General features: G+C 53.1%; 5 protein-coding genes across 5 annotated transcripts; 3 read left to right on the top strand and 2 right to left on the bottom strand.

The window, feature by feature from the left end:
* Window positions 1–177: 177 nt before the first annotated feature.
* On the top strand, window positions 178–2,201 carry J4E87_009282 (uncharacterized protein; the record flags this gene model as incomplete). The annotated part of the gene is made up of 4 exons (XM_049380860.1): window positions 178–502; window positions 626–1,639; window positions 1,688–1,706; window positions 1,865–2,201. 4 exons carry the CDS (start codon window positions 178–180, stop codon window positions 2,199–2,201), a joined length of 1,695 nt encoding a protein of 564 aa, XP_049229491.1.
* A 433-nt stretch (window positions 2,202–2,634) lies between these two features.
* J4E87_009281 (uncharacterized protein) lies at window positions 2,635–4,209 on the top strand (the record flags this gene model as incomplete). The annotated part of the gene is made up of 3 exons (XM_049380859.1): window positions 2,635–2,783; window positions 2,836–3,452; window positions 3,506–4,209. The coding sequence occupies 3 exons, from the start codon at window positions 2,635–2,637 to the stop codon at window positions 4,207–4,209; spliced, it is 1,470 nt and encodes a 489-aa protein (XP_049229490.1).
* Window positions 4,210–5,449: 1,240 nt separating this feature from the next.
* On the bottom strand, window positions 5,450–5,773 carry J4E87_009280 (uncharacterized protein; the record flags this gene model as incomplete). Its single annotated transcript, XM_049380858.1, has 1 exon — window positions 5,450–5,773. One exon carries the CDS (start codon window positions 5,771–5,773, stop codon window positions 5,450–5,452), a length of 324 nt encoding a protein of 107 aa, XP_049229489.1.
* Window positions 5,774–8,487: 2,714 nt separating this feature from the next.
* J4E87_009279 (uncharacterized protein) lies at window positions 8,488–9,738 on the top strand (the record flags this gene model as incomplete). The annotated part of the gene is made up of 1 exon (XM_049380857.1): window positions 8,488–9,738. The coding sequence occupies one exon, from the start codon at window positions 8,488–8,490 to the stop codon at window positions 9,736–9,738; it is 1,251 nt and encodes a 416-aa protein (XP_049229488.1).
* Window positions 9,739–9,891: 153 nt separating this feature from the next.
* Window positions 9,892–10,581, bottom strand: J4E87_009278 (uncharacterized protein; the record flags this gene model as incomplete). The annotated part of the gene is made up of 1 exon (XM_049380856.1): window positions 9,892–10,581. The coding sequence occupies one exon, from the start codon at window positions 10,579–10,581 to the stop codon at window positions 9,892–9,894; it is 690 nt and encodes a 229-aa protein (XP_049229487.1).

Genomic DNA, 10,581 nt, shown 5'->3' with positions numbered 1-10,581 from the left:
CTCAGGAGATGAAGCAGTAAGCTCGATCGGAGCACTAGCAAAGCTTAGCGCGATCGCATCTCCACAAATCCCTCCCCTTACACCTAACCTGCATCACGAAGCATTGCAACCAGCAACATCAATTCGCCATTGGACTGCCAACCCTCTACAATTATCTACACACGTATCCAACGCGCCATGGCCCCGCGCAAGAAGGCTACCACGGTCGCCAAGCCCAGTAGCAAACCTAGCAAACCCAGCAAATCCATCATTGCACCTCCCGCAACACCTCTAACGCCAGCAATACCACCTGCACGCGCACACGATGCGTCGTACCACTACCCGCTTCTTTTGGACGGTCGATCTGGTTGCGACGCGTTGTTGAGTTGGTTCCATGGCGTTGCGGAGACGCGTAGTATGCCGTGGAGGAAGAAATGGATTGATCCGGAAGAGTACGAAGATAAGGAAGAGCTGGGACGCGTTTTGTCGAAGAGGGCGTATGAGGTTTGGGTTTCGGAAGTTAGTGAGTATATCATTTTCTTTGTGGTAGAGTTTTTGCGGTTGGACGCGTGAACGCGGTGTCACGTGCTCTGTTCGCAATCGCGTCTCTGGAGGTTTGAGGAACCGTTGGCTGACAATTGCATAGTGCTCCAACAGACTCGCGTGTCGACAGTGATACCGTACTTCAACAACTGGGTCGAAAAGTGGCCCACAGTTCAAGATCTTGCCGAAGCGAACCATGATGATGTTCTTTCCGTATGGAAGGGTCTGGGTTACTACTCACGTGCAACACGCCTTCATGAAGGTGCGAAGGCTATGATTGCCAAATCTGCTGGTGCCTCGTGTGCTCTTCCCAGTGGTGCTACGGAGCTACAGGAGTTTCCCGGCATTGGAAGGTATACCGCAGGCGCGGTGTCTAGTATCGCATTCGGTGAAGCAGAGCCTGTCCTCGACGGGAACGTGGCGCGCGTGCTCAGTCGACAGCTGGGTTTGTACATGGATGTTAAGGACAAGAAGGCCACAGACGTTCTTTGGGATATGGCCGATCGACTAATCAAACATGCTTCTAACTTTCCGGAAACGCGGACGAGTGAGGTGCCCGGGCTGTGGAATCAAGCGCTTATGGAACTCGGATCCACACTGTGTACGCCGCGACCCAGGTGTGACGAGTGTCCTATTCAGTCGACATGCAGGGCCTATAGCGAAGGAAAGGCGTTATCTGACAAGCGCCAGTCGGCGGTTGTAGTGCCTGACATAGAGGATGCATGCTCTCTTTGTGCGTCGTTGGATACCGAAGACTTGGTTGCGGTTTCTGAAGACGCAACGAACGATGAGCCGCCACGAGCGAACAAGAAGAGAAAAGCCGCCACAAAACAAACAAACACTATCTCGCAGTACTTCTCCGTTGGAACGCCCAAGTCAAACGTAGAAACGGAAGACGACGAGGAGGATCTTGATAGCCCACTTGTCGATGATTCCAAAAAGCGGAAGCTGCCGGCACCTACTGGGGAGTCGAAATCTATATCCACTTACTGCTCACTGTTCCCGAAGAAAGTGGCGAAGAAGAAGGCAGCCGAAGAAGACTGTGTGGTATGCATGGTAGAGTTGCGCTCGAATGACGGCAGCAGTAAATGGCTGATAGAGCAGAGGCCCGCCAAAGGTAAGCTTTGCACTACGATACTAAAGCACTGCTGACGGTTGCGTGAAGGTCTCCTCGCATCACTGTGGTACGTAATAAACGCATGCTATCATGGCGCCACTGCTGGGTGGCTGCTCGGGTACTGCCTAACGCCCATTGCCGTCCAGCATCATATCATGTCTCATGATAGGCCCATTGCTCGGCTTTTCTTATCTAGTGCTGGGGCGTACGCTGACCGTGATACAGGCAATTTCCGCAGAACACGCTGACTGCATCACACAAGACGCCTCAGCAGCGCAAGACGTCGGCGCAGCAATACATCTCTGACCTCGATGCCGGCGCCGCTGACATGAGCAAAGCGCGTTTTGTTGCCAGCTTTCCGCCATTGGTTCATGTGTTTAGCCATTTGAGGCTGACCATGCATACCTATCAGTACAGGATCGACGCCGATAAGGCCGGAGATATCGAGCTTACATGCAAGGGCCCGCCCACCCGCAAGTGGGTAGACAGCAAAGCCATGGACAACGAGACTTTGTCTACTGGAATGCGCAAGTGCTGGGACCTCGTTTCCGAAAGCCTTTGACTATGTCGTCGTGAGGCACTTGCGATGGGCGAGTTGTGATGCATTCCACGTGCGCGGTACCCCACGTCCCGTTATCTTCCGCCAAGCGATACACATGGCTGGCTTCCGCTTTCCGCCTCCTTGGCCATCTCCACTCCTCCTTAGTGTCCTGGGGAAGTGGAACGATAAGGAACTCTGGATGTCTCTCACTATACCGATCACGGCGAATAATTCCTTCCCATGGCTGTGGTTCTGCTAGCTGGTTTGTGGTTGGCTGGAAACAACGCGTTGCATATCATGTTATCCTGGGAACGAGATGGCGCGCTCGTGCAACCGAGACGTGCGTAGGGAAGAGATCGCTAGATATAAACGTGGTCGATCCCCGAGGGTTCGGTACTGTGAATTGCTCCGAGTGTACGACTTTTGGTGCTTTACCGTACAACATATTGTCAATATGGCGGCTATTCCAGCCCCGACACCCATCACGGAATGGCCGGACTACGCTGTCGATCCCAATGGAGGAGACGTCATGACAACTGACCTGAATGCGCTCTACGACAAGGGCGATCTTTGTTGGATGCTGGTTAGCACTGTACTATGTTGGTATGCAAGACTTCCACATCTGCTGGAATCGAAAAGTACTGATCGTGATCAGGCAAATTACACCCGCCATCGGCTTCCTCTACGCAGGCATGCATCGCCGAAAAGCAGCGCTGACCATGATCTTCCAATCCCTCTTCTGCGCCTGCGCCGTTGGCATCCAATTCTGGGTGTACGGCTACTCTCTCTACCAGTCGCATACAACCAACCCTTTCCTGGGAGATTTGTCAAAAGCAGGTCTACACAACACACTCGCCTCACCATCGCTCGCGAACGCCGATATCCCTGATATACTTTATGCTGCATTTGGTTTCACTTTCGTTACCTGCACTGCGATGATCTTGGCAGGAGCAATGCTTGAGCGAGGACGCTTGTTTCCTTCGATGCTCTTTCTGCTTTGCTGGACCACGTTTGTGTATTACGTGCTAGCACACGCGGAGTGGAATCCTAGTGGTTGGCTTTACAAGCTTGGTGTCCTCGACTTCGCCGGCTCTGGTCCTGTACACATCGCGTCTGGTTTCTCTGCTCTGGCTTGGGCTGTTATGCTGGGGCCGCGCGTTGATCCGCACAAGGAGTCGCATCACCCTAGGATACCGCACTTCAAGCCTCACAGCCCTTTCCTTGTTGGACTTGGCACGATACTGATCTGGTTTGGATGGTTTGCTTTCAATGGTGAGCGAAGGCTGTGTGTCGAAAAGTTGAGGCAGTGTACTGACAGTCTGTAGGCGCCTCGACTGCAAACCTCTCCCTTCGCTCCATCTACATCGTCTGCAATACCAACCTCGCCGCCTCTGGTGGAGGAATAGCCTGGGTCCTTCTGGAGTACATGTTTACGCGCAGATTCTCGATCATCGGCTTTTGTTCTGGAATCATCTCCGGTCTTGTCGGTATCACACCCGCCTGTGGCTTCGTGCCTGTGCAGACCGCAGCCCTGATCGGAGCCCTTACCTCCTGCGCATCCTTCTTCACAGTCCGCTACAAATACCTCCTCGGCATCGATGAAGGCCTCGACATCTTCGCCATCCACGGCGTCGGCGGTTACGTCGGCGACATCATGACCGGTTTCTTCGCCGCACCATACGTACCCGCCATGGACGGCGTAAGCAACACCTACGAAGGCGGCTGGTGGGCCCGGAACTGGAAGCAGATGGGTTACCAGCTGGCTGCTGCGACTACATGCGCCGCATGGTCTTTTGTCGTCTCGGTCATCTTACTCTTCATCATCAACAGGATTCCGGGTTGCCATATCCGCGCGACTGAGGACGATGAGCTGAGGGGTTTGGACTACAAGTATTTCAGCGATGCTGATGGGGATATGGAGGTCCTGACTGGATATGGTCCTACGACGCCGGGCCGAGCGGCATCGCAGGTTGCGAGTGGGTCTGAGAGCCATCAGGATGTGCCTGTTGCAACGGAGAAACGGGATTGAGGCGAGCGCGCCTGGCGATGCTGTTCTGCGCCGCTCGGATGGTTCGGCAACACATTGATATTTCCCGATGTCTTTCCCGTTCTGCGATTGTACGCTTCGCGATTGGGTATGGCGCTGTAGACTCGTCCTCTTTTCTTCATGTATATTTACAGCTCTTGTTGTTGTCTTTCTGCTTCTTGTTCTGCAATCGAGATACCAATATTGTCCGCTTACCATCTTTCCGTTTTCATCCCCGTTCCATCCCCATGGCTATTTCGCTCCTTCCGTATCATCCGTGTCTACCCCCATCGCTTGGCTGGCGTTTACTCAGTGACTTCATCTGTGCCGATATATCCAACACCGCGTTCGCCTCATGTGCCGCTGCGCCTTCAATCACATAAACATCGAGTGCCCCCCAACCCCAACAATGTGCACGTACTGAAGATGAAGACAATCACGGCAATGACCATCAACTTCCTTGTCGCAGCACTTACGAACCCACCCAATTCACTTATTACCCCATACCCGAAGCTCCCGGGCCAGCAGATATCATCCGGGAGTGATCCGGCGCTAGTTGGTTGGATCGACGCGACGGATGGACAGTGTAAGCGTCGCCTCGTCCTTCAGCAGATCCGCAACTTCCTCATCTAGTAACCCGATTCCACTAACCCAACTACAATGCAGTCTCCGACCTCCGCTCCTGTGACTACACAGCCACCTTCTCAAACTCTCACACTTTGGCTCAGTGCTATGCACCCGACTCAGACTGCACATTCTGGTTATCATGTGGCTCTCCAGTCCTTTTGGCTGGACCAACGAGTGTGTTCTATGGTAAGAAGTACGGCGGTTATGGTGCCGACTGTGGGTGCGAGTGAGGTGTAAGCTTTCTGGGTTGTTGGGTGACGAGCTTGGGGAGGGAGACTTGCACTGTGGTGAGGGATGTTAGGTATAGTATGTACACTGTGTTTTTTTCTGGTTCATGTGATGTAACGCTGATGTGTTGGTAACTGATGTCACGCAAAGTGTAGAGCATATTTTGGAGAGGTAATAGGATCGAGATTGATTACATCGCTATTACATGATAGACTCTATTCGACAAACACACAAAAGCTTGTTCAAAGAGTGTATGAGAGTTTAACATCTGCTTGAGAACAAGAGAGCTGATCTTTCTACCATTTCTCATCACTTCCCATACTGCCGCGAGTTAGTCAGCCCTACTTTAGCGCTTATATTTTGGAAGCTTACTATCGTGTACATCTCTCTAGGCCTTGTAGTACGAAGCAATCGCATTGGCACTAGCCCCGTTGAAATTGTAGCACCGTCCCTGGGCGTAATCGAACGTTGTAGAGTCTACGTAGCCCGATCCGATGGCTCCGGAAGGGTTGCCGCAGCTGTCGGGCGCGAAGAAGTATGCGAATTGGTGGTTTCCTCCCCAGGTCGTGATCCTGAAGGATCCAAAGCCTTGTGGCCAGGCTGCACAGGTGTCGTCCCAGATGTTGACAGTTTGCTGGACATTGCCGCCGCAGTGACGGTCACCGAAGGTATCGATGACGAAGGCGGTTCCACTGGCAGCGAGGGCGGCCATGACGGCAGTGGTGGAGGCGATGGAGAAACGCATTTCGGATGAGAGTGGAAGTTTGCGGAGTGAGAAGGTAGTCCTGAAGATAGTAGATGCGGTTAAAGGAACTGTTCGAGTTGGTGGATGATACAAGATTACCAGCGGAAGACGGGATTTATATACTCAAACCGCTGAACTTACTTTCAGCTTCACTTTGATCACTCGGTGTGTCACTGCGTTCTTGCTTTCGTGGTCTTCGCGACCGGTGAGGCTGTACTGGCTCTAGATTAAAGGACTGAGGTCGTCTATGCTTCACCGACTCTTTCTTCAGCTTATACACGCTCATCTTCGTCCGCATACAGATGGTTCACTCGATTTCAGTCGTTATTTGCACCCAACCGGGCAGGCTGTAGCGATTTTGGCCCCTCAGCTCGGTTCTGATGGTTTTCTTTGACCAATACTCCCATGCGGAGTGAAGACGACCTTGGTATCACCGACAACGAGGATGATCTTGGGTATACGCCTACGTTGTTGTAAGACCAAGCTAACACCAGAATAAAGTTCGGGGCGGAATGGGCGAGCAGCAAAATAAGGTTCGAGACGAAATGGGCAATGGTGGAATGTACGCGTAGAGGGCCGCGCCATGCCATAAAGTTATTGTTTAAGAGGTCATCAGGCTACCTAGGTACTTCTGAGGGCTGTATACCCTTACTCACCGCCCAAACGAGGGTACCTAGAGGAGGGACTGCTACCAACTGCCTAAGTAATTAAGGACGAGGTGGTGTTGGAAGCTACAACAGAGCACAGACACTATCTCAACACTGTTTGAACACTACATTACGCTTTTGAAATCGTGCTTACACCGTCTCGTCCTCGATTGGCTGGTGGCACACTCTCCTCTACTCTATATGGCGCGCTACGGTACTCCGGTGTACGACCTGGGGTAGCTGGGTGACAGCAATGCCATTGTTCAAATGAGTGATTTTGTTGCGCAAGTGGCAGCTGCGGGTACTGAAATATTTCCAAGCTCTCGCAGCCCGAGGACAGCGAACCTTGAAAAGCCTGGAAATACCTGGGAATTTTACGCAACACCACCCTTCTGCACTACAACGTTGCGAATAAGTCCTAAGAAAAACACAAAATATACTCTGCAAAGCTGCAGGTAGAACTGTGTTTTTAGATTCTTAATTAGAGGCGGTGTAGTCGAGGTAGAGGGCTACTTACCAGATTGTGTCCGGCTTTCGCTGTCTAGAGCCAAGGTTCCTCAAGTGTCCAAGAAGCCAAGAAGCCTCTCGACCGGCAGACACGTGACGTCGAGTGTGCCCCTCCAGTCTCCTCCATCACTGATAACCACGATACCGCGACACGGGCGGCACATCGGCCATGAAAATCACTTTTGCTCCGCAGAACCTCGCATCGCGGCCATCCCTGCCGCATTTCGTCATCGCGAGGGGTGGGATCGCTGAAAATAGCGGGCGCTAGGCTGAACGCAAGTAGCGAGTTCCTCGACCCACGACTTTCGGGAGAATCTCGACCCACGGCGAAGGTGCAAGCGTCCCAAAATACACATGGCATATCTCCACCTCCGCCACCGATACAGCAACCCATAGTAAACCATGACCAACACGTCTCGTGGCCTCAGAGCTCGTGTTCTCAAGCCGATCCGTCGCCGAGCAAAAAGAAACGTCATCTTCAATCTTTAACCTTTGGTCTCATCGCCCAAGCACAGTCAGACAGACAACACACGCCTCTGTTCTGTTGGAAGGCCCGAGAGATGTAGACGCTCCTGTCAGCGATGCGAAGAACCGGGGCTACCCGGTTTGGCGGTTCAGAAACAGCACGTTGGCAGAAGAACGGTTTTCTGGTTCAGAAGTATGATAGCGCGCAGATGGCAGAGGCCAGGGTCTCAGATCATTGTAGTGTCGATTGAACCCTGTGATTTCGCGCACTACGGACAATGATCTGACCACCACAAAAGCTAACATGACATAGTTTCTCAACATTGAGCTATGCAAATTTTCTCTCAGCCACAACGATCCCGAGAGAGGGGCGCGTTGGACATGAGACCTTCAACGACTGCATACTCTCCACTCCGGATAACATCTGCAGCACACGAGGTGTCAACGGTTGCAGCCTTATCCTATCTCTCACACCTGATACGAGATAATGCCGGTGGTTGTAATGCCGACTATGCCGCACGAGTCATAGCGAGCGAACTGTATTGCCTCTCCTGTGCTAGCGGCGCCCTGCTAACCTGGAATGAACACGAGATCTGTGGATACACAATAGTCCAAGTTGCTAGGGCCGCAGACTGTTCGATTGAAGCCTCCAAAATACATGCGCTTGCAAGCATGCGCTCCTGCACGACGAGGCCGTTCGCCCCAAGGTCTTACACAGAGCCTCTGATGGTGGTTCTCGATACGGGGGGCTCCACAGTCAGTTCGGCATATCATGTCGCATGTTCCTGTTGATTGAGGCCTTTTCTTCACGCCCTCCATCACGCTCTACTCTTTGTGTAATACTTGTCCGTTCGCTCGGCCATCGACACTCGCTCCACACATCAGATCAAAGGGATATAGTCCATGCTATAATATCTTCTCTAATAATTAATACTCCATACTCTCACGACCTTCGCTACTAGATCTATCGATCTCTAATACTACTCGCCTATCAAAATCCCCGAGTCACAGCGAACAAGCAACGCCTTATTTACGAACTTCGATATGCCTTCCACGACCATCATGAAGCAGGGCCTCGCCACTGCTGTTCTTGCAGCTCTTCCTTTGGCTGCCCGTGCCCAAGGCACCACTCCTCCCAAGCTCACCGCAGCCTGTAACGATGTCGCTATCTTCATGGCCCGCGGCAACGACGCACCTTACAGCGATGGCCGTACCTCAGGTTTCAGAGATACCGTCTGCGCAAAATTCGAGGCTCAGGGAAACTCTTGCGATTACATGGATCTCGTCTTCGATGCCACTCTCGGCGTAGAGTTCTGCCCTACTATCCAGGACGGTGCCGTCAACGGCGTCAGGCAAATCACTGAGTACAACGCCCAGTGCCCGGATACTTTAATCGTCGTCAACGGTTACTCGCAAGGTGCCATGGTTGCAGGAGCTACTCTGAGTGGCGGAGGCGCCGATGCCTGCGACGTTGACACCAAGACTACCGGTCTTGATGTCAACTCTCAAGCTGGTCAGGCAGTCAAGGCAGCCCTTCTCTGGGGTGATGTCAAGCACACTGCAAACCAGGTCTACAACGTCCTCGACGGAGCAGACAAGCAAGCTTGGGGCCGTACCGGCTCTAACCTTGAGCGTTTGAACACTTACTCCTCCGTCTTGAGGTCGTACTGTGCCGGCGGTGACCCAGTCTGCGCTGGTGGGGATGACGTAGCTCAGCATCTGAACTACTTCGAGCTCTACACCGAGGAGGCATCAAACTGGATCGTGAGCAAGCTGACACCTCTCCTGGTCAAGCCCTCATCGGCCGCGCCTGTCAGCTCAGCTACTCCTACGCCTACCCCTGAGGTCTCCTCAACTGTCGCACCGGTCGAGACCTCAAGCACCGTCGTGGTACCAGCCTCCTCCGAGGCCTTGACCGTCAGCAAGGAAGCTGTTACCACCACCATGATGAAGCCATCTACCATGATCTCTTCATACATCCCTGTCACCACTGCGAACGCTACTTCCACCGCAACTTCCGAGGCGGCTACCGCATACCCCATCACCATCCCTCACAAGCACCTCAACACCACCGTCCCGTACGGCAACTCTACCATGCATGCCTCCAGCACTCTCATGACCTCTGAGAAGCCCTACGAGACTACCTACCTGCCTGTCGAGCCCTCTTACGCGCCTGTTGAAGAGTCGCATGCTCCCGCTCCCGCTCCCGCTCCCGTCACCACCATGGCACCAGAGCACTCCGCTCCTGCTGCTGCTTGCCCACCAGCCACCGTCTACGAGACCGTCACAGAAGTTACGTACATGTACGTATAAACTGGCCTAGATTGGGAGAAGTAGTTTGAAGGGAGAATCACGAGAAACATGTTAGATTGGATGTATATAATACCCTTCGTAAATGAAAAACATTCGTATAATCATGATAGAGATTGTTCTACATGGCCCTTATTTACATTTGATGATTCCTCCTTAGATGCCCAATGCCTTTGCGATAGCCTCTCCGACTGCTGTGGCACTGGTAGGGTTCTGTCCAGTGATCAAGCGACCAGAGATGGCGACCTTCTCGCCCCAAGGCTCAGATGCCTTGACGAACTTGCCTCCACTGGCCTTGTTCAGCGCATCCTCGGGCAGGAAGGGTACGACCTTGGAGAGGCCAACTTGTTCCTCCTCAGCGTTTGTGAATGCGGTAACCTCCTTGCCAGCGACAAGCAGGCTTCCGTCGCTCAGCTTGGCATCGTAGAAGACAGCGGGCGCATGGCACACAGCCGAAACAATCTTGTCCGCCTCCCAGAATTCCCTGATGAGTTGTTGCGAGGTCGCGTCGTCGACGAGGTCGAACATGGGTCCGTGACCGCCAACGTAGAAGATGGCGTCGAAGTCCTTCGCCTTGCCCTTGAAGTCGCTCAGCTTCTGGGTTGTCTTCCAGACCTGCTCGTTGTTCTTGAGGAAGTTGACGGATACATCGTCTTTCGCGGCTTCGACGGATGCGGGGTCGAGAGGTGATTCACCGCCATTGGGCGATGCTACGGTGATGTTGGCTTTGCTGTGGAGGACGTGGTAGGGGTGGGCGAGCTCGGGGAGGTACCAGCCGGTGGGCTTGCCGGTGTCGCCGAGCTTGTTGTGCGAGGTGAGGACGAAGAGAATGTTAGGCTTAGACAT

The sequence above is a fragment of the Alternaria ethzedia genome (assembly GCF_023757985.1).
Source record: "Alternaria ethzedia strain BMP 0044 chromosome Unknown scaffold_33, whole genome shotgun sequence".
In the NCBI taxonomy this organism is placed as follows: domain Eukaryota; kingdom Fungi; phylum Ascomycota; class Dothideomycetes; order Pleosporales; family Pleosporaceae; genus Alternaria; species Alternaria ethzedia.
Note: the sequence above shows the minus strand (reverse complement) of the source record. Positions and strands in the feature narration are given on the sequence as shown.